Source organism: Hoplias malabaricus, chromosome 4, assembly GCF_029633855.1.
Source record: "Hoplias malabaricus isolate fHopMal1 chromosome 4, fHopMal1.hap1, whole genome shotgun sequence".
In the NCBI taxonomy this organism is placed as follows: domain Eukaryota; kingdom Metazoa; phylum Chordata; class Actinopteri; order Characiformes; family Erythrinidae; genus Hoplias; species Hoplias malabaricus.
In genome coordinates this window covers 971803-995828 of record NC_089803.1, presented here as the reverse complement: position 1 = coordinate 995828, position 24026 = coordinate 971803, and the positions used below count along the sequence as shown (strand labels likewise).

Here is a 24026-nt window from a genome sequence, read left to right as displayed (position 1 = left end):
AATTTTTTTCACCCCTACACACACACACACACTTACTCATATTGGTATAGCTATACTTGTAAGGACCTCCATAGAAACAATGATTACTGTAGCTAAATAACACTACCTAAGCTTAATTTCAGTAACCAAAAATAGACCTGTTTACTCTTATTTTTTCCACACAAAAGTACCCCTTTGTAAAAAAGTTGACGACCAATAAAGTGTCCTGAGAGTACAACAAAATGTGGGAAACTTGTCCTTACGAGGACATCTGGTCCTAACAAACACAAAAATATGCCGCCCCACACACAAAAACAGTGTTTGTTAATTACACTATAAACATAATCCAATATGTAAAAGAAAAACCAAATACAGTTTTCTCAACCCAAGTCAACTTCTGTCTGAAATAATAGTAATACTTAAAAAAATAAATAAATAAACTAATTTTGAGATTTATTTTATTTAATTTTTAATTTCATTTTAATTTCATTTTATTTATCTACAGGTGTAAATGCGAGGTGCATAAAAGGGCAGGAGATAAGCTCCGGCAATGATATGGTGCAAATGTGTGGAGATATGGCTAAAATACAGATAGTTCCAAATACTAAAACATGTCACAATAGACTTTCTAAGCACTCACCCAAAGCTGCTATTTTGTCATTTGCTAGATTGTTTTGGATTCCATTTTTTTTAAACAATACTTAATTTTTTTTGTCTCATTGCTTGTCCAGGTTTATTTTTTTCATTTCTATTAAACATAACCTATAGCATGCTGACTAAACCCCAAATACTACACTTTCATAACTGCAACAGTGTTTATCTCATAAATGCATTGATATATTGTACCAAGTCCAAGATAAAGGCACAGCTTGCACATTTTATTTACTTTTAAATAATAAACTATAGCCAAAAAGAAATTAAACTAGATATAACTAACTACATATATATCTTTCTGTCTACCTCTGATATGTATGTGTAAAAAGTGTAAATGTGTGGTGCAATTAAAAAAAATTGCACCATGGTGGGGCAGAGAAAGTAACCAATAGCCCTAGATCAAATATAAACTATCAAATTGTAATAAAATACACACCTAGAGCTATATATCTCTTTCCCTGTTTTAGAACTCTTGTGACCTATGCTTTGCCTTGTTTACATAAAGGGTAGCTAATAGTCCATTAATGCACTGCAAGAGTGGCGTCTTGTCCTCAGGTTTTGAAAATTTCAACCTGTCTAGTTGGGCCTGGTAAACTTGATTTGGCCAAGGAAGTAGATTGCCCTAGATTAGTCCAGAGATTATAACATAATAGACGCTTGGCATTCATCCAAGGAGTGTGCATCGAGTAGCTAAAACTGCCGCTGTAAGTGTCGACAACCACAACCAGCTCAGCACGAGAAACTCCGGTGTCTGCAAGGTCTGAGGAACCAATTGTTCACCACCAGGACCCCGTTACGCTCGGAGAGCCCAGTGGATCGAAACCGAGAAGCCGTCCTTCAAGTCCCCCACATCAGCAAGAGGGTAAATTGCCCAAGACCGTCTCCCTAACCCCGGGTCATTCACTTGGAGCCGACGGCCATGAAAATTCATCATTGGGTACCTCTTTTAGTTACGTTTAGTTATCCTACTACACATTAAATTTCTTTATCACACGTTATTGAAGATCATGTAAGGGTTTTGATTTACCAGTTAGCCCAGTCTATAAAACTTTAAAAATTAATTTCCTGTTATGAATGTTATTGCCATCCAAATAAATAACTCTTCTATACTAGACTAGTGTGTTGTGTTTGTGTGGAATTTGCTCATTTAATTTGTATAAATACAGATTCACAAACTCATTTTATTAATCTAGGGAAATTGCATGTTTATAATTAAATAAAGTTATATGCGTTACCTGAACAGCGGATTGATTAATAATTAACTGATGAATAATTAACTTCGCTACACCAGCAAAACTCAACAGGCGGGTCATGGACACGTTCTGGGTGGGTCGCGAACAGCTTGTAAAAAATAAACATTAAAATCAATTAATGCTCATCTGATTTTGATCTTGAGATAAAGATAGAGGCATGCGTCAGACATGTGCAGCATTCTCGTTGCCATGGTAACCACCATTAATTTGTCAGTTACCCTTTAAATTTGTGATGTTCGGAGGCAAAATGGAGAAACGCAAATATAACCTGGAGTATTTGAAATGTGGATTTTTGTTCGTTGAGGACAAACCCGGACAGAAACCCCAGTGTGTTATTTGTAATTAACTGCTAGTAACTTTTATACATGCAGTTGGCTTGGTCCTCCTCAGTTTCTTACTAATGTACTCTGAACGCAGAGAAGTGAAATATCTAATGTTGTAGCCCTTTTTATTTTGTGCAGTTTTGATATTTAATTTTATTGTAGTAACTCTTATACATGCAGTTGTCACGTTCCTCCTCAGTTTCTTAAAAAATTGCTCCTAAATTCACTTTGCATGCATATGTATGTTTAAATGTCTTTTTTTATATCAATCTGTTTGGTTGGTATTCTATAAAATATATATATTCTCATAGCATGTACCGTGTCTTTGCAGCATAGGTGACATTTAATAAAAATTAATTAAGCATAATACAATTAAATCTTTATTTATTTAACCATTCACAATCTTTAAACAAAGATTGATTCAATGTCAGAATTTCAACATTAAACGATGTTAAAATGATACTTAACAATATTAAAGGTTGTTTAAAGGTTGTTTTTCAATCATCAATGAAAAAAATATGTAATAGAAACATATTTCAACACTTATTCAATATTCTATGCTATCTGGGTCCTAAGTTGAAGGGGGACAGCAGCATTGCTATTAGTAACTGATTATAACACATTTAAAATGCTCTAAACATTGTTGTGGGGCGGCACGGTGGCGCAGCAGGTAGTGTCGCAGTCACACAGCTCCAGGAACCTGGAGATGTGGGGTGTGGCTTCGATTCCCGCTCCGGGTGACTGTGAGGAGTTGGTGTTTTCCCACAGTCCAAAAACACACGTTGGTAGGTGGATTGACGACTTTAAAAAGTGTCCGTAGGTGTGAATGTGTGTGTGTGTGTTGCCGTGAAGGACTGGCGTCCCCTCCAGGGTGTATTCCTGCCTTGCGCCCAATGATTCCAGGTAGGCTCTGGACCCACCGCGACCCTGAACTGGATAAGCGGTTACAGATAACGAATGAATGAATGAATAAACATTGTAGTGTATGGTGCATAAACTAAAAAGGCAATGGTCTCAGGCAGCTAACAACATGCAGCCGGAATTGGGCCAGATGTGGGGTGCTGCCAGAAATGGCAGCCAGACAACAGTGCCGAGCCTGAGCCGGAACTGGCCCAGAACTATCTTGCTAGTGTAGCAGGATGGAGTTCTGCCAGTGGTTTTACCTCCTATACTTCCCAGTTTGAGGATTTTGGGGTGGGACTTTCAATTTAATGGGGGGGTGGGCCTTCCTTGTGCTATATGTATCAGCAGTGTTGGGCTGCTTGCCAAGGCATTTCCTGTTTCTCTTCCACCGTCTGGTCCCTGTATTGGCAGCGTTCCGCGTTGCAGAAGTTTGTGCCTTGTGGTGGCTTGCTCCGTGACGATCGTAAACCGTTGGCTTGTGCTTGGATTGCCGGTGTCGGACGGTTGGGTTCCTGTGTTTGCATTTTTGAGCTCAGTCTCTGCCGTGGTAAGCCCGGCCCTGTTCTACTACTTGGTCTTGTCTAGTAATTATTTTACTGCTGATATTCATCCCAGTCCTGTTGGTTACATGAAACTTTATTTTAAAATATATTGTTAATAAATTTGGAAGTGTTGGAAATACGTCTCTGGCCTCTTTGTGTGAAATGTCTTTCTCATTTCATTTTTTTTCTGGGCCTTAACGCCTCCTTTTTATTTCCTAGGGGTGAAAGTCCCTTAGGTCGCGTAGTCGTGCTACATTTCTTTATTTTATATTCCTCCTGACCATTACCACCTCGCCACACTAGCTGGTTTGTGTTTAATTTACATCGTGTTTTATTAAGGGTAAATATTTAGGCAGATAAAATGCAGGTCCCAGAGTGCATTGCATTAACTACACTGAGGCCAGAGATGGTGGTGTACTCTGAAAGTGAACAGGTAAATCTATTAAATAAACTAACAGTTCCATTTGAGGATGCAGTAGACAAAGCATTCAGAAGAAGCTGAAGTATGCAGACTTGGTGGCAGACACATGTTAGACTGGTGAAGATGGGTGTTAGGGAATTTGTAGCCAAGTCTGCCACTACCAGCACGAGGGACTGGAAATTGAGGGCAACTGTGAAGGAGTCATCAGAAACAGGTGAAAGGTCTAGTCAGTGGTTGTGGATAAAGAGAGCATAGACTAGTTGGTGGTTCGTGATGTGGCCCCTACAGATCACATGGAACTGGTGGCACTGAGCATGCATTAATGGTGCCAGTGGGGCTAGGTAGATAGATAGATAGATAGATAGATAGATAGATAGATAGATACTTTATTGATCCCCAGGGGAAATTCAAGAATTCAAGGTACAGCCTTAGTCACCGGGAAGACCAGTGAAAACTAGAAAAAATAAAACATTTTTCACCACCAAATTTTTATTCAACAAGTGTCGCAGTCACACAGCTCGAGGTTCAAGTCCCACTTCGGGTGACTGTTGGTGAGGAGCGTGGTGTGTTCTCCCTGTGTTTGTATGGGTTTCCTCTGGGTGACTGTCTGTGAAGAGTGTCGTGTGTTCTCCCTGTAGATGAGTGGGTTTCCTCTGGGTGATTGTGAGGTGTGTGGTGTGTTCTCCCTGTGTCTGCGTGGGTTTCCTCCAGGTGACTGTCTGAGGAGTGTGGTGTGTTCTCCCTGTGTCTGTGTGGGTTTCCTCTGGGTGACTGTCTGTGAGGAGTGTGGTGTGTTCTCCCTGTGTCTGCGTTGGTTTCCTCCCATGCTCCTAAAACACATGTTGGTAAGTGGATTGACGACTCAAACATGTCCGTAGGTGTAAGTAAATGTGTGTGTCAACCTGTGAAGGACTGGTGCTCCTGCCTAGCGCCCAGTGATTCCGGGTTGGCTCCGGAACCACCATGACCCTGAACTGGATATCTCTGTAGCAGATTTGATAAATACACTGGTCCTACCCCATTAACCTATTAACAGGCAAGGCCTTTTTTCCATTTTCCGTCTGAAACTACATACCCAAATCTAGAGGCTATCTGTTCAGGCAGTGAATAAACTAGAGGCATTATCATGATTTATTTTTACAGAAAACCCTTCAAATTTGTTAAAGAAACCATTTTGAGATCCTGAAATATATTTGAAGTGGTGAAAAGCTTATGAAAACCACAAAAAAAAGTTCATGAGTCCCGTTACTTTTTTCTTTTTAAAAGTGTGTCTCCAGGGGTCTAGTTTCACAGGCTAAAATTTGGAGTTGATACCTCATACTGATCTGGAGTTATTGTAGCTGGAGCAGACAGTGAACAGGTGGCCTCTCCAAGTGTCTCTTTGCGCCCCAAGCTCTCCATAATCAAAATTATTAATTTTTCTGCAAAATTTCAGTGAAACTGCGTTCAGTACTCACCGAGGTGCGTGTCCCTTTAAATTCTGAGGCGCGGAGGCGGGATCAGCTGTAGCGCCGAGGCTAGCGGCTGAGGCGCTTCGGTCGGCCATTTAAATGGACATTTAAATGACAAATAAAGAAATATAAGCTCTCAGAACACGTTTATTGACTTGATTACTGTTTGTGGAGCCTCTGGCAGGTAAACCGAACCGTTTGAGTCTCTCTCGGGGCGTCTGGACTTTTTAGCGACCGAATTTAGCGCTTTAGCAGAGCGCTAACCAAAGCATAGGGAAGACCCGCCTCTCTTGCGCTTGTTTATGTTCCTCCTTCTTATACGAGTCGTCAGCGGGTTCAAACGCGTTTGGCTGCACAGCGGGAAGAAGGGAGAAGGCGCCGGGCTCACTGTAATGGCCGATTTTTGCGAGCGAGATTTTTTAAAACAATTTTGTATGTTGTCAGAAGATTTTTCCGGACCAGCACTCCTGACACAAACATGAGGATTATACGAGAACGGTTTCCCGGAAAGACTCGAATTTGGTCTCGTTTGCAAGAAGACTTCTCACAGTAAGTGTTAGCGGTGAAATTCCTTTGTTTGGGCGGTTTTTCGCGGTTTAGGAACAAAGACGCACGCGCGTTTCTTCAGACCTGAATCAGACCTGACGCTTGAAATATCTCATTCTTTCGGCTTTATTTCCCTAGTTCTACATTTTAGCGTATAATGTCTTATATCCTCGTAATCCTGAGACTCTGCCCGTTCGAACGGCGGATTGTTTGTGAAAAATATGGCGCCGTGAAAAATAAAACCAAAAACCAAAAGCCAACAATCCTGGCAAGGTGTATTTCGACCAAAAATACATATTTTTAAAATGGAAATGTATTTAAACGGTTTGAATCAATAAAAAGCCGAGACTTAAAGCTTTAATTTCGTACCTTGAGTGTCTATATTGATTAAGCGACTGTGTAGCTATATTTAATATCAAAAACAGACGGAATTCCTGGCCCGGCGGCGGGCCAGAGACTGGTACATTTATAGACCAGTGACCAGTAATAACACCTTAAAGTCTATTCTGTAACAGACTGGTATCCAGTGTAAGGATTTGAGGATGAGGGTGATATGATCTCTTCTTTTGCTCCTAGTGAGACCTCTGGCAGCTGCATTTTGAATCAGCTGAAGCTGTTTAATGGTTTAATGGTCTTTTTTGGAAGTCCAGTTAAGAGACCATTACAGTAATCAATGCTAGAAATAAAGGCATGGATAAGTTTATCCAGGTCTGGTTTAGTCAGAAAATCTCTAATCTTACTGATGTTCTTAAGATGGAAAAATGCTCATCTAGTAACCGCTTTAATATGAGACCAAAACTGATCTGAGTCCATTAATACACCAAGGTTGTGAGCTAGTTCTTTAGGGCTCTTGAGTGCAGATGTGCAGCCAATCTTTGTCTCTCAGTGCTGTTCCCAAATATTATAATCTCAGTTTTCTTTATTCAGCTGCAGAAAGTTGTATCCCATCCAGTTAGTGATGTGTTCAAGGCACTTGCTTAATGAGACAACTGGAACAGAGTCATTTGGGGACAGGGCCATGTAAATTTGAGTATCATCTGCATAGCTGTGATAGGACAGCCCATAGTCCTGTAGAATATGGCCAAGAGGAAGCATATATAAATTAAAAAAAAGTGGACCAAGAATAGAGCCCTGGGGGACACCACAGGTCACTGGCATGTTCTCTGAAATATTATTTTCTATTTCCACAAAGTAGTTCCTGCTTTCCAGGTAAGAAACGAACCACTTCAGGACTGTTCCTGAGAGTCCAACCCAGTTTGTGAATCTATCTATAAGAATCTTATGGTCAATGGTATCAGAGGCAGCATTAAGGTCAAGAAACAATAGAAAAGATACCTTTTCAGCCTCTGTATTTAAGTGAATGTCATTAATTACCTTGATTAGAGCAGTCTCAGTGCTGTGCTTAGACCGGAACCCAGACTGGAATTTGTCTAGGCTACTGTTTATGGACAAGAATCTGGTGATTTGCGTAAAAACTATTTTCTCAATGATTTTGCCAATGAACAGTAAATTAGAAATTGGTCTGTAGTTACTTGTCTGAGATGATTCTAAATTTTTCTTTTTTAAAACTACAACTGCAGTTTTTAGTGAGCTCGGAAAGACCCCCGACATGAGTGAGGTGTTTACAATGAGGAGTATGTCTGGTGCTATAGTGTGAAACACACTCTTTAAAAATTTGATTGGTAGTGTGTGGAGACTGCAAGTGGATGGTTTGAGATGATTAGCTGTGTCAATTAAAATTTCACTGTTTACAGTACTGAACATTTTAACTAAGGAGTCTTTATGAGGTGATGTAGAGGGTACGGAGTCATTGTTGGATATAGATGTACTAATCGCTTGTCTGATGTTCTGGATTTTAGTGTTAAAAAATAATGCAAACTCATTACATCTCTCAGTTGATACTAATTCAGGGGCCATTGGTGTGAGTGAGTTAGTAAGTCTGTCGACCACGGCGAAGAGGGCTTTGCTGTTGTTAATGTTGTTGTTGATGATGCTAGAGAAATAGGATTGTTGTGTTTTGCATATTGTGGTGTTGTATTCACGTAGCCTATCTTTGTAGATTTCTTTGTGAATATGAAGACTTGTTTTACACCATCTGCATTCTGCCTTGCGACACTCCCTCTTTTGGATTTGAACAACAGAAGATTTCTCCATGGCGCTTTCTGTTTGCCTTCACTTGTTGTATAACTTAACTGGTGCAATCTCATCCATAACACTGACAATTTTTTTATTAAAACTATTCAGCAGATCGGAATGAGTATAATATAAAAGTTTTACTTTCTGAATTGAATTATTGAAATAAATAATTTTTCATGATATTTTATGACCAGCACCTGTATGTGCTAATAATGATGAGTCTGCAAATTTGTATGAATTTTCCAGCATTCCAGAGATGTCGAATATACATTTAAAACATAGGTGGCGCTATAAAGACAATGAGACAGGCATATCCTGAATTGTCCTAACTCCAGTAAACCTGCTTTATGATAAAATCCAGTGATATTTGTTTGGTGATGAGATCAATGAACAAATATCTGATCAGCTTCATCCAGACAATTGCCTGCATTTGGGGGCGCTATGGAGCTCCTGATCCACTCCCAAACCCATGCTCTATGAAAATTATAATTTGTGTTATAACAAGTGGAAGGCCTGTGTCAAATTTCATTTTCATTTTTTGACCTTTGAAAAATCTCAAAAACGTATGACTTCATCCACTGTGGTATGTACAATATTATTACTTATATTCATGTCCAGTTCCTTACTTTATAATTTAAAAACATTTAAATTCAATGATCTTCATTAAAATGTCTTCTACTGTTTACAAAAGAGAGAATGGTGATGCTTGTGAATATCCACACAATAAAGAAATAAAGTAACAAACAAGCAAGATGTGTCCTTGTGGCCTTTAAAAAGTAAATTTTAAAAAGATTAATTTGTCATATCAAAAGAAAACTCGAGTGACACTTGTGGATTAAAAAACAGTTTAATATCCTACAGAGGGCAAACCAAAAGCATAAACATGAAAGTCTGAAGTCAAGCCAAAAATACAAACAAACAATCAAACACATCCAAAGGGCAAATCCTAAAAGAAAAATAGAAACAATAGAAAAGCTCTGAATGCACAGATAAAGCAATACTCTTAAACAATCTTAACCAACGCTGTATTTAAATACTCTGTCTAATGAGCATGAAGGAGAAACAGGGGTGATTGATATTCAGAAGATTTGGAACAGTGAAAAGATCTCAGATAAGTGGAGGTGGTCATGTGATACTGCTGAGGACTCTGGGAATACCATCCTTCATGTTCATTTTCAGTGAGAGTCCAGAGAGTCATCAGATGATCATGGGATGGGAATCTTTAGAGCAAGATACACATTATTATAATGTTTGTACTCAGGACACTGTAATATCACCTGAGTGACTCTACTATAGACATAGATACAATATGGAAATAGACCAAATCATTATAATTCGACTGGTTTTGAACTTAGTTATAATAAATGCTTTTCCACGGCACACTTGTCTTGCTGCAGTGATTAGCAGGCATGTCCTTCATGGCGATCAGAATGAGGAGAACAGTCTGTCTGGATGTGTGCTGAGGTCCTGGTAGCACAGCCCCGTGACTCCTGTGCTCTGTGAGACTAATAGCTCCATCAACACTGATCTTTCCCCTTCCAAGGGTATACAGTCCAGCCCCAGAAATAGGGAGGAATGGTGATGATGGGGGTCAGACGGGCAGTAGAAGCTCAATAGGGAGTTGTATTGTCTCTATTTGGAGCACAGTGAAACACAACAATGACAGTGTGAATGAGAGGGTAAATAGGACCTGTAATAATTAATTCTGAGGTCACATCTTGAAAATAAAAATAAAAGTTCCATAAACAGTCCATGGCATCTGGTATCACACAGTTCAATCAGACGTCTCCAAATTCCCAAGCACTACACATTTCAGCTTTAAGGATATTTTTTACATTGAATTTGACCCAATACAATAATTAAATCCCAATCTCTGAAGGAAATCCCTCTCTCAGTGTTAACCTTTCTGGTTCTGGGTGAACGCAGTGATGTTTCTGGACAGAACTCTGATGATTAAAACTCTTCCCACACTCTGAACAGTGATACGGTTTCTCTCCTGTGTGAATGCGCTGGTGTCTTTGGAGACTACCCTGTTCAGTAAAACTCATCCCACACTCTGAACAGTGATATGGTTTCTCTCCTGTGTGAATGCGCTGGTGTGTTTTGAGACTATCCTGTACAGTAAAACTCTTCCCACACTCTGAACAGTGATACGGTTTCTCTCCTGTGTGAATGCGCTGGTGTGTTTTGAGACTCCACTGTACAGTAAAACTCTTCCCACACTCTGAACAGTGATACGGTTTCTCTCCTGTGTGAATGCGCTGGTGTGTTTGGAGACTACCCTGTTCAGTAAAACTCATCCCACACTCTGAACAGTGATACGGTTTCTCTCCTGTGTGAATGCGCTGGTGTGTTTGGAGACTACCCTGTTCAGTAAAACTCATCCCACACTCTGAACAGTGATATGGTTTCTCTCCTGTGTGAATGCGCTGGTGTGTTTGGAGACTACCCTGTACAGTAAAACTCATCCCACACTCTGAACAGTGATATGGTTTCTCTCCTGTGTGAATGCGCTGGTGTGCTTTAAGATTACCCTGTTGAGTAAAACTCTTCCCACACTCTGAACAGTGATACGGTTTCTCTCCTGTGTGAATGCGCTGGTGTGTTTGGAGACTACCCTGTACAGTAAAACTCATCCCACACTCTGAACAGTGATATGGTTTCTCTCCTGTGTGAATGCGCTGGTGTGTTTGGAGACTACCCTGTACAGTAAAACTCATCCCACACTCTGAACAGTGATATGGTTTCTCTCCTGTGTGAATGCGCTGGTGTGCTTTAAGATTACCCTGTTGAGTAAAACTCTTCCCACACTCTGAACAGTGATACGGTTTCTCTCCTGTGTGAATGCGCTGGTGTGTTTGGAGACTACCCTGTACAGTAAAACTCATCCCACACTCTGAACAGTGATATGGTTTCTCTCCTGTGTGAATGCGCTGGTGTGCTTTAAGATTACCCTGTTGAGTAAAACTCTTCCCACACTCTGAACAGTGATACGGTTTCTCTCCTGTGTGAATGCGCTGGTGTGTTTGGAGACTACCCAGCTGAGTAAACCTCCTCCCACACTCTCCACAGTCATAAGTTTTCCGTTTGTTTTCACTTGTCTGAGATTTCCTGTTGGATGTATGGGTGTGGGGAGTATCCAAGGATGCTTCCTGAGAACCGGAGATTCTGTCTTCCATATCCTCACATTTAATCCCTCCTGATCTCAACATTGTGTTATATTCCACTTGGAAATGTTTCTTGCACCTGTGGAAAAACTCTGGAACTGTTGTGAATAACAGGAGCCAGAGAATGTATCCAAAGAGATGGTCTTCTGTCCTGGAAGACAATAAAGAAACAAAGATAAACTAGTTAAATTCACTCTCCCCTGGCTCTCTGTTGGTGACCAATATTCTCCTGAATTTGTAGTCAGTTCCACCTTAAGCACTGCTACTGAAACAGCAAAAAATAAGTCAGTGTTGACAACTCATGGTGCAGGAATAAAGCAACATCTAGGGCTGGTCAATATAAGTGCAAATTAATATCACGATTAATTGTACATTTTACCACGATTACGATTAATGAACAATTACTTTGTTTTTGTATTTTTGACCCTCATAGTTTAGTGCTCAAATTTGCTCCAATATTAAATATGGGAGTTTTTTTATTATGTCACTGAGAGCTTGTTTACATTTAACTTATGTTCAGTGTCGTCTTAATTATACTCAAAACACAGCACGTCCAAAACCAGACACTAGCTGGCCAAGTCACTTGGTCTGATTGAGAAGCCTCTCGCTGCAGCCTGTAGGAAGGCGGAGTTGGACATCCAACCCCGCCCTCTCACCACGTCAGAAGCCACGCCCGTGCCCAGTGACTTTTCTGTGTCCCAAATAGTGCTCTAGTCACTATATAGTTCACTATTTTAAGGTAGTGTCCGAAATCGTTCCCTACCCTCGTGAATTCGAACACAGCTCACGCTCGCGCCCTAAAAACTCTCAAACAGATTTTTTTTAACAGAAAAAGTAACAGCGCACGTTATGTTGGTGAGTAAAAACATTTAGTTTGTAAGTATAATTACAAAGCTCGTTGTTGTCAGTGTTCTTGCTAGATACACGAACACGTTATAAATACGTTATTTCAGTATGTACTAGTAGGGTCGTAGATAAATACACGAATATTCAGCTGTGGCACGAGTGTTGTATGTGGTTGATTTAGCCAAATAATTAACAGAGTTACTTAAAGACACACAGAAAAAAATTGCTTATAATATTGCCTTGCGTGTAAGTAACAAGACGTTTGACTTACAAGCTTACAAATGTAGTTACAATGAACATGCATATCACAGATAAACTGTAATCTCCTTTAATGTTTTATTGTTTTATTTTTTCCAGCATCCAGCCCACGTTCAGGCCACTTTTGACCCTTCAATGTTCAATGTTCTCAGCTGTATCTATGGTATGTTTCAGTATGAACTCTACATGGCCCTTGGTTGGCCTTTTGACCTTCAGTCAGGTGATTACTTCAAATTATGAGTTTTTTGAGGATACATTTCCAGTAAGGCTTTAAACTGCATTCTAAACTTTGTCATTTGTGTGTTAGAGTGACATCCCACAGCTCCGTAGGTGGTGCTGCTGTTGTGAAAAATAATTTTATTACTTTGTGTTAGTGGACAAATATCCTTAAATGATTAGTTAAAATTAAGCATTTATAATTGTGTGAAATCTTATATCTTATATGTATTCATATGAATGATTAATGATTCACCATGCACTTAAACCGTTTAGAATCTGCACACTAACTGGCATGTTGACTCAGTATTAGCACCTTTCTAAATTCTTAGACCTCTAACATTGAACAGATCTGCACTTAGGCTCACATAAATTACAACTGTTAGCCAAAAGGGGGAGTTGAACTGTAGGGCATCTCAGTAACCTTAAGTCCATTAGTGACTCCTCTAAATTTTGGTGACAAAAGGAGTGTGGGAATAAAAGGTATGTTGTCAAGCCTACCTAAGAATTAAGGTTTTGGGGTCACGGTGCATGTGAAACTTGCACGCGAGAAACCTGAGTACTAACATGTCTAATTATGCATATTAATATATGTTAATCAGCTAGAAATGCCTCACCACCAGGCTATACGTCATCTGGGGTATAATTGTGGAGTCAGATGGGAGGAGAACTCAGAACTCTACTGGGAAGGCTATTAGACTTTTTCATGTATTAGTTCTCCTGGATCCAGTATTGTAAATAAATACTTTGATTTGCTTTGAACTTCATTCGACTGGTTTCTGCAACACTTCCAGAACGACCACGCCTCCCTCAAGAGAGAGGGTGTATTTTGGATCTTTTGGAGATCTTCTAAATTTTAATTACTTTGGGAACGGTCCAAAAGAACATTTTAATCTTCAGTGCCGGTTACTTTTAGGGAGCATGTCACCTGCAGGGTATACACACATCTGTTACTCAGACAAAAATATTTACACACACATGCAGCTTTCTCTTCAGACACATTGTGCATTGTACTGTGATGTTTTGCATTTTGGAGAGACCACTTGTTAAAGTCGTTGTATTAAGTTATTTAAATTGTTTTTGTTTGATTGGTATATTGCAAACAACTTAATGTTTGTAGCTGATAAACCTAATTTTCTATTAGCTTACATCATTTAAATTCCAGCTGTATTTTAGAATGGTGAGTTCTAATGTACAAGGAAAGGCCAGTAAACAGAAGAAGGGAAAGACTGAGGAGCGTTCATGGTCTGATGGTTTATTTGAATTTATAAGGGCACATGTCAGTGTGTAACTAGTCTGACTTAAAAGCAGTTATTTATAGCATCTGATGAGCTCAAATTAGACATGGTCCATTGTTAAATGGTATTTATATTAATTTCAGTCTGGATTTCAACTTGTTTTTTTCTGTTAACAGTAAAGGAGACAGAATGTTTACCGTCTCCATTCACCAGGTGTTTATTATGTGTCTGTTCTTGAAGCTGAACTGGGCGTTTCAACTTTCATTTTGCTTAATGTGCAATAGCCTTCACAAATGAGAAAACTGGGGTTTGTTTTAATAAATTAATTGGAATGTAGGTTCTGTGGTAAAATTATATTTAGCTTTTTTGTTTCACTAAATTTAAATAAACTGTAAAACAATATCTGCACTCTTCTATAATGTCTTCAACAGATGCCCCTCACGGTCCTGGAGCAGATTCTATTAGAGGTCGTCCTGGAAGAGGGTGACCACGCTATTTTAAAGCTCTCACTGGTGTGTTGCCTCTTCCGGGACACTGTTGGAAGACAAGCACATTTTCAGTGGTTTGACAGTAAGTATAAAGTGCATTATTGTGTTTCAGTAAACTTTATTTTAAGATGTTTGTATTCCTCATAAGAAGAGGTGGTAATCTGATTATTAATTCTTAAATTCGACACATACAGCTGTTGTGACTTGGAAACTCTACAGCACTGAATACAAACAACAGTTTCACACAGTGTATGGACTGGAGCGCTGCCTGTACTGTAGAGAGACGTGTAAAGACTGTTTACCGGGTTTGTGTACGGCGTATGAAGTTTGAGAATTGTTTCTTTTGCCAGTGGTTGCAAAAAAAGTGGACAAATAAATGTTTTATGATCAGAAGATTTTGTTGGAATTTTGCAGTCAAAAGCAGTGTTGCTGGCTTTGATAATAATAATAATAATAGTAATAAAATAAATACATTTGAATTATACAGCATTTTTCAAGGCCTCGAAGCATTGTGCATGCGTTACGATACAGAGTACAGAGAACATCAAAAGACAGACAAGATAAGGAAGTAAAATAAGAGAACATTAAAAGTATGCTTCTGTTTATTATTTGCTGTCCACAGGCTGCTTTGGTCATGGGAGACGTGGGGAACTGCAGCGAGACATACTTGGTCTGATTTGGCATTTAGGTTGGGTCCATATGGCAGATAGGGGCAGAATCACGTGACTACAGCTGGGTAGTGTGGAGGGAGTACATGAACACACAGTTGGGACATAACAGAATAAAAATAATCAATATAATTGATATAGACAAGTTAGAAATTCTAAATGTGAATTTCGATTAATTGCCCAGGTATCTTGAGTAAAACACGGTTTATATATGGGGTGTAAATATCTTAAACACGTTTATCTTCCGTAATACACGGTATAAGCGTGGTGTAACACCTTAAATGCGTTTATCTTCTGTAAAACACAGAATAAACGGGGTGTAAATATCTTAAACACGTTTATCTTCCGTAATACACGGTATAAACGTGGTGTAAACACCTTAAATGCGTTTATCTTCTGTAAAACACGGTATAAACGGTTGTAGGGACTCTCTTTGTTAGGAGTAGCCGCAGCCAGGAAGGTCTGGACACAAAATTCGATTATAACCCCAAAAATAACGCACAAACAGACGATGTCCGATTAATATGAAACAATCTTTTATTTTGCACAACACCATGAAATACCTCCCTATATTTGACCTAATCCTCCTCTACAGCTACTCCAGGAAGTCATCAAAAGTGGACCAAAACTACTAGTTATATAAGGAATAACGAGTATTCAGGTTATAAAAAGGGAAATCCCACGCCAAACATTAAAGAACACTTAATTATTACATAAGAGTGTAGTTTTATAAAGTACGTAAGAAGTTGTGAAAATCTGAGAGTCAGTATGAATAATTAGTCTCCTAAATACACCACAAGACGGGCAACACACAGTTTATCATCATCAGCATGGACTCAATAAAAATAGTCTGACCAGGACCGGACTGACCCGGCTCAATCTGGAAGGTGCCCAGACAAAGCCTGCGTAGGTTCCACTTCGAGCAGCGCCCGATGAACTCCTCCACGCCCGACGCTCCTCTGCCCACCGGAAAATATCACAGTCCAGGGCCGTTCACCCTTTCACCTCCGCTCCCCACAATCAACAACGGCCGCAACAGGTCCCCAGTCCGACGCGCACACACCAGGCCCCGACCTCCTCCTCTCTCCTGTCTCAACCTGGAAGCCTCTCAAAACGCAATCGCGACCCGGAAGTCCCCTCTCAGAGGTCGCTCCCCCCTTAAAGGTGTCCAACCCCACCCCTTTTCTTAATCATTCTTACACAGTGTGTACATACCTTAAACTCGTTAATCTTCAGTAAAACACGGTATAAACGGGGTGTAAATATCTTAAACGCGTTTATCTTCAGTAAAACACGGTATAAACGAGGTGTAAATATCTTAAACGCGTTTATCTTCAGTAAAACACGGTATAAACGGGGTGTAAATATCTTAAACTCGTTTATCTTCTGTAAAACACGGTATAAACGGGGTGTAAATATCTTAAACTCGTTTATCTTCTGTAAAACACGGTATAAACGGTGTGTAAACATCTTAAACACGTTTATCTTCAGTAAAACACGGTATAAACGAGGTGTAAACATCTTAAACACGTTTATCTTCAGTAAAACACGGTATAAACGAGGTGTAAACATCTTAAACACGTTTATCTTCAGTAAAACACGGTATAAACGGGGTGTAAATATCTTAAACTCGTTTATCTTCAGTAAAACACGGTATAAACGGGGTGTAAATATCTTAAACTCGTTTATCTTCTGTAAAACATGGTATAAATGGTGTGTAAACATCTTAAACACGTTTATCTTCAGTAAAACACGGTATAAACGAGGTGTAAACATCTTAAACGCGTTTATCTTCAGTAAAACACGGTATAAACGAGGTGTAAATATCTTAAACGCGTTTATCTTCAGTAAAACACGGTATAAACGGGGTGTAAATATCTTAAACTCGTTTATCTTCTGTAAAACACGGTATAAACGGGGTGTAAATATCTTAAACGCGTTTATCTTCAGTAAAACACGGTATAAACGAGGTGTAAATATCTTAAACGCGTTTATCTTCAGTAAAACACGGTATAAACGGGGTGTAAATATCTTAAACTCGTTTATCTTCTGTAAAACACGGTATAAACGGGGTGTAAATATCTTAAACTCGTTTATCTTCTGTAAAACACGGTATAAACGGTGTGTAAACATCTTAAACTCGTTTATCTTCTGTAAAACACGGTATAAACGGGGTGTAAATATCTTAAACTCGTTTATCTTCTGTAAAACACGGTATAAACGGGGTGTAAATATCTTAAACTCGTTTATCTTCTGTAAAACACGGTATAAACGGTGTGTAAACATCTTAAACTCGTTTATCTTCTGTAAAACACGGTATAAACGGGGTGTAAATATCTTAAACTCGTTTATCTTCTGTAAAACACGGTATAAACGGTGTGTAAACATCTTAAACACGTTTATCTTCAGTAAAACACGGTATAAACGGGGTGTAAATATCTTAAACTCGTTTATCTTCTGTAAAACACGGTATAAACGGGGTGTAAATATCTTAAACTCGTTTATCTTCTGTAAAACACGGTATAAACGGGGTGTAAATATCTTAAACTCGTTTATCTTCTGTAAAACACGGTATAAACGGGGTGTAAATATCTTAAACTCGTTTATCTTCTGTAAAACACGGTATAAACGGGGTGTAAACATCTTAAACTCGTTTATCTTCTGTAAAACACGGTATAAACGGGGTGTAAATATCTTAAACTCGTTTATCTTCTGTAAAACACGGTATAAACGGGGTGTAAATATCTTAAACTCGTTTATCTTCTGTAAAACACGGTATAAACGAGGTGTAAATATCTTAAACGCGTTTATCTTCAGTAAAACACGGTATAAACGGGGTGTAAATATCTTAAACTCGTTTATCTTCTGTAAAACACGGTATAAACGGGGTGTAAATATCTTAAACTCGTTTATCTTCTGTAAAACACGGTATAAACGGTGTGTAAACATCTTAAACACGTTTATCTTCAGTAAAACACGGTATAAACGAGGTGTAAACATCTTAAACGCGTTTATCTTCAGTAAAACACGGTATAAACGGGGTGTAAATATCTTAAACTCGTTTATCTTCTGTAAAACACGGTATAAACGGGGTGTAAATATCTTAAACTCGTTTATCTTCTGTAAAACACGGTATAAACGGTGTGTAAACATCTTAAACTCGTTTATCTTCTGTAAAACACGGTATAAACGGGGTGTAAATATCTTAAACTCGTTTATCTTCTGTAAAACACGGTATAAACGGGGTGTAAATATCTTAAACTCGTTTATCTTCTGTAAAACACGGTATAAACGGTGTGTAAACATCTTAAACTCGTTTATCTTCTGTAAAACACGGTATAAACGGGGTGTAAATATCTTAAACTCGTTTATCTTCTGTAAAACACGGTATAAACGGGGTGTAAACATCTTAAACTCGTTTATCTTCTGTAAAACACGGTATAAACGGGGTGTAAATATCTTAAACTCGTTTATCTTCTGTAAAACACGGTATAAACGAGGTGTAAATATCTTAAACGCGTTTATCTTCAGTAAAACACGGTATAAACGGGGTGTAAATATCTTAAACTCGTTTATCTTCTGTAAAACACGGTATAAACGGGGTGTAAATATCTTAAACGCGTTTATCTTCTGTAAAACACGGTATAAACGAGGTGTAAATATCTTAAACGCGTTTATCTTCAGTAAAACACGGTATAAACGGGGTGTAAATATCTTAAACTCGTTTATCTTCTGTAAAACACGGTATAAACGGGGTGTAAATATCTTAAACTCGTTTATCTTCTGTAAAACACGGTATAAACGGTGTGTAAACATCTTAAACTCGTTTATCTTCTGTAAAACACGGTATAAACGGGGTGTAAATATCTTAAACTCGTTTATCTTCTGTAAAACACGGTATAAACGGGGTGTAAATATCTTAAACTCGTTTATCTTCTGTAAAACACGGTATAAACGGTGTGTAAACATCTTAAACTCGTTTATCTTCTGTAAAACACGGTATAAACGGGGTGTAAATATCTTAAACTCGTTTATCTTCTGTAAAACACGGTATAAACGGTGTGTAAACATCTTAAACACGTTTATCTTCAGTAAAACACGGTATAAACGGGGTGTAAATATCTTAAACTCGTTTATCTTCTGTAAAACACGGTATAAACGGGGTGTAAATATCTTAAACTCGTTTATCTTCTGTAAAACACGGTATAAACGGGGTGTAAATATCTTAAACTCGTTTATCTTCTGTAAAACACGGTATAAACGGGGTGTAAATATCTTAAACTCGTTTATCTTCTGTAAAACACGGTATAAACGGGGTGTAAACATCTTAAACTCGTTTATCTTCTGTAAAACACGGTATAAACGGGGTGTAAATATCTTAAACTCGTTTATCTTCTGTAAAACACGGTATAAACGGGGTGTAAATATCTTAAACTCGTTTATCTTCTGTAAAACACGGTATAAACGAGGTGTAAATATCTTAAACGCGTTTATCTTCAGTAAAACACGGTATAAACGGGGTGTAAATATCTTAAACTCGTTTATCTTCTGTAAAACACGGTATAAACGGGGTGTAAATATCTTAAACGCGTTTATCTTCTGTAAAACACGGTATAAACGAGGTGTAAATATCTTAAACGCGTTTATCTTCAGTAAAACACGGTATAAACGGGGTGTAAATATCTTAAACTCGTTTATCTTCTGTAAAACACGGTATAAACGGGGTGTAAATATCTTAAACTCGTTTATCTTCTGTAAAACACGGTATAAACGGTGTGTAAACATCTTAAACTCGTTTATCTTCTGTAAAACACGGTATAAACGGGGTGTAAATATCTTAAACTCGTTTATCTTCTGTAAAACACGGTATAAACGGGGTGTAAATATCTTAAACTCGTTTATCTTCTGTAAAACACGGTATAAACGGTGTGTAAACATCTTAAACTCGTTTATCTTCTGTAAAACACGGTATAAACGGGGTGTAAATATCTTAAACTCGTTTATCTTCTGTAAAACACGGTATAAACGGTGTGTAAACATCTTAAACACGTTTATCTTCAGTAAAACACGGTATAAACGGGGTGTAAATATCTTAAACTCGTTTATCTTCTGTAAAACACGGTATAAACGGGGTGTAAATATCTTAAACTCGTTTATCTTCTGTAAAACACGGTATAAACGGGGTGTAAATATCTTAAACTCGTTTATCTTCTGTAAAACACGGTATAAACGGGGTGTAAATATCTTAAACTCGTTTATCTTCTGTAAAACACGGTATAAACGGGGTGTAAACATCTTAAACTCGTTTATCTTCTGTAAAACACGGTATAAACGGGGTGTAAATATCTTAAACTCGTTTATCTTCTGTAAAACACGGTATAAACGGGGTGTAAATATCTTAAACTCGTTTATCTTCTGTAAAACACGGTATAAACGGGGTGTAAACATCTTAAACTCGTTTATCTTCTGTAAAACACGGTATAAACGGGGTGTAAATATCTTAAACTCGTTTATCTTCTGTAAAACACGGTATAAACGAGGTGTAAATATCTTAAACGCGTTTATCTTCAGTAAAACACGGTATAAACGGGGTGTAAATATCTTAAACTCGTTTATCTTCTGTAAAACACGGTATAAACGGGGTGTAAATATCTTAAACTCGTTTATCTTCTGTAAAACACGGTATAAACGGTGTGTAAACATCTTAAACACGTTTATCTTCAGTAAAACACGGTATAAACGAGGTGTAAACATCTTAAACACGTTTATCTTCAGTAAAACACGGTATAAACGAGGTGTAAACATCTTAAACACGTTTATCTTCAGTAAAACACGGTATAAACGGTGTGTAAACATCTTAAACACGTTTATCTTCAGTAAAACACGGTATAAACGAGGTGTAAACATCTTAAACACGTTTATCTTCAGTAAAACACGGTTTATATATGGGGTGTAAATATCTTAAACGCGTTTATCTTCAATAAAACACAGAATAAACGGGGTGTAAATATGTTAAACACATTTATCTTCCGTAATACACGGTACAAACGTGGTGTAAACACCTTAAATGCGTTTATCTTCTGTAAAACACGGTATAAACGGTTGTAGGGACTCTCTTTGTTAGGAGTAGCCGCAGCCAGGAAGGTCTGGACACAAAATTCGATTATAACCCCAAAAATAACGCACAAACAGACGAGGTCCGATTAATATGAAACAATCTTTTATTTTGCACAACACCATGAAATACCTCCCTATATTTGACCTAATCCTCCTCTACAGCTACTCCAGGAAGTCATCAAAAGTGGACCAAAACTACTAGTTATATAAGGAATAACGAGTATTCAGGTTATAAAAAGGGAAATCCCACGCCAAACATTAAAGAACACTATAAAACTACACTCTTATGTAATAATTAAAAGTACGTAAGAAGTTGTGAAAATCTGAGAGTCAGTATGAATAATTAGTCCCCTAAATACACCACAAGACGGGCAACACACAGTTTATCATCATCAGCATGGACTCAATAAAAATAGTCTGACCAGGACCGGACTGACCCGGCTCAATCTGGAAGGTGCCCAGACAAAGCCTGCGTAGGTTCCACTTCGAGCAGCGCCCGATGAACTCCTCCACGCCCGACGCTCCTCTGCCCACCGGAAAATATCACAGTCCAGGGCCGTTCACCCTTTCACCTCCGCTCCCCACAATCAACAACGGCCGCAACAGGTCCCCAGTCCGACGCGCACACACACCAGGCCCCGACCTCCTCCTCTCTCCTGTCTCAACCTGGAAGCCTCTCAAAACGCAATCGCGACCCGGAAGTCCCCTCTCAGAGGTCGCTCCCCCCTTAAAGGTGTCTAACCCCACCCCTTTTCTTAATCATTCTTACACGGTGTGTACATACCTTAAACTCGTTAATCTTCAGTAAAACACGGTATAAACGGGGTGTAAATATCTTAAACGCGTTTATCTTCAGTAAAACACGATATAAACGAGGTGTAAATATCTTAAACGCGTTTATCTTCAGTAAAACACGGTATAAACGGGGTGTAAATATCTTAAACTCGTTTATCTTCTGTAAAACACGGTATAAACGGGGTGTAAATATCTTAAACTCGTTTATCTTCTGTAAAACACGGTATAAACGGTGTGTAAACATCTTAAACACGTTTATCTTCAGTAAAACACGGTATAAACGAGGTGTAAACATCTTAAACACGTTTATCTTCAGTAAAACACGGTATAAACGAGGTGTAAACATCTTAAACACGTTTATCTTCAGTAAAACACGGTATAAACGGGGTGTAAATATCTTAAACTCGTTTATCTTCAGTAAAACACGGTATAAACGGGGTGTAAATATCTTAAACTCGTTTATCTTCTGTAAAACATGGTATAAACGGTGTGTAAACATCTTAAACACGTTTATCTTCAGTAAAACACGGTATAAACGAGGTGTAAACATCTTAAACACGTTTATCTTCAGTAAAACACGGTATAAACGGTGTGTAAACATCTTAAACACGTTTATCTTCAGTAAAACACGGTATAAACGAGGTGTAAACATCTTAAACACGTTTATCTTCAGTAAAACACGGTATAAACGCACACATACACAAACACACACACACATACAAACACACACCACAACGCCCGTCCCCTCTCACACGATTGGCTGGAAAATCATAAATTAATTAGTTCCTCAAGAAGTAGCTTGATGCTACGTCAGCAGAGTCAGTATAAACATCTGCTGACAATCCAGAGCCGGGACCAGGCCGTAGACAGACAGGCTAAACCGACCGTCTGCGAACTGCCTTGAGGCGTCACCTAGTTTCATCTGGATTGAAACTATGCCTTTGCCCCGAATTAAATGTAAAGGTAGAAAAACTCAATCAGCTCGTTTCAACAACCTAATCGATATTAAATCATGTTCAGATGACAGCAGCAACACCTCAGATTAGAGTTAGATCAGATGAATATTCAGCACTAAACTGAACCATCCCTCTAGACTGTAATCATGAGCATAGCCCAAGATTATCAGGCAAAGGAGGTGAAGTATGTGTAATTTACCAGAGTATTCTAGATATCAGTCATAAACAATGTGACACCTTCACTTCTTTTGAGTTTCTCTCCACCATTATGACAAATCCGGTGACAAAAAAAAAGACATTTTTATTATGTAACATTTACAGACCTCTAGGGCTCTACTCAGAATTTCTAAAAGAATTCAGTGATTTCGCTGCAAACCTAGCTGTGTGCAATCACAAAGTTATAATTGTAGGAGATTTCAATATCAATTTTGAGAAGGAAGATGACCCACTGAAAAGGCTTTTACTTCAATCCCAGACTCTGTTGGTATTACTCAAAATGTAACAGTGCCTACACACTATTGTAGTCACACTTCAGACTTAGTTTTGACACTAGGTCTTAGCATAGACAAGCTTAATATTACACACAAACCTCAGCAATCTCTGACCATTACCTAATTTCATATGAGCTATGTCTTAGCCATGATATATGTATATAACACAATAATAAGACATGCAAAGCTTTATACACATTTTATTTTTTCAATAATTATATAGAAACCACAAAGTAATTATTGTTCTCTCCTTCTTACACCATTAATACAGGGAAACAACAGAGAATGGCTGGATTATGTAGTTCCTCACAGTTCACTCCTTCTTAGTGCAACTACAGTGAAACAATGGGGAGTGGACTGAAATATGTAGTTCCTCACAGTTCTCTGCTTCTTACACTGTAAGTACAAGGAAACAACAGGGAGTGGGCTGGATTATGCAGACAGCTGTTTTCCTGGTTTACTCTGTAAATACACAAAAACAACAGGGAGTGAGCTTTAGTTGTGTGTTGTGTTGTTCAAGATTTGCTCTGACATCGTATTGAAGACACCACTCATCACAGTAAGGTGGATCATTTATT

General features: G+C 38.5%; 1 protein-coding gene across 1 annotated transcript in view; it reads right to left on the bottom strand.

The window, feature by feature from the left end:
- LOC136694204 (zinc finger protein 850-like) overlaps positions 1–24026 on the bottom strand; it is a 142589-nt gene that overhangs the window by 56509 nt on the left and 62054 nt on the right. Inside the window, exon 4 of the mRNA XM_066667584.1 lies at positions 10154–11249. Coding sequence (XP_066523681.1) covers positions 10154–11249 — 1096 coding nt within the window. The remainder of the gene's footprint in view (positions 1–10153; positions 11250–24026) is intronic.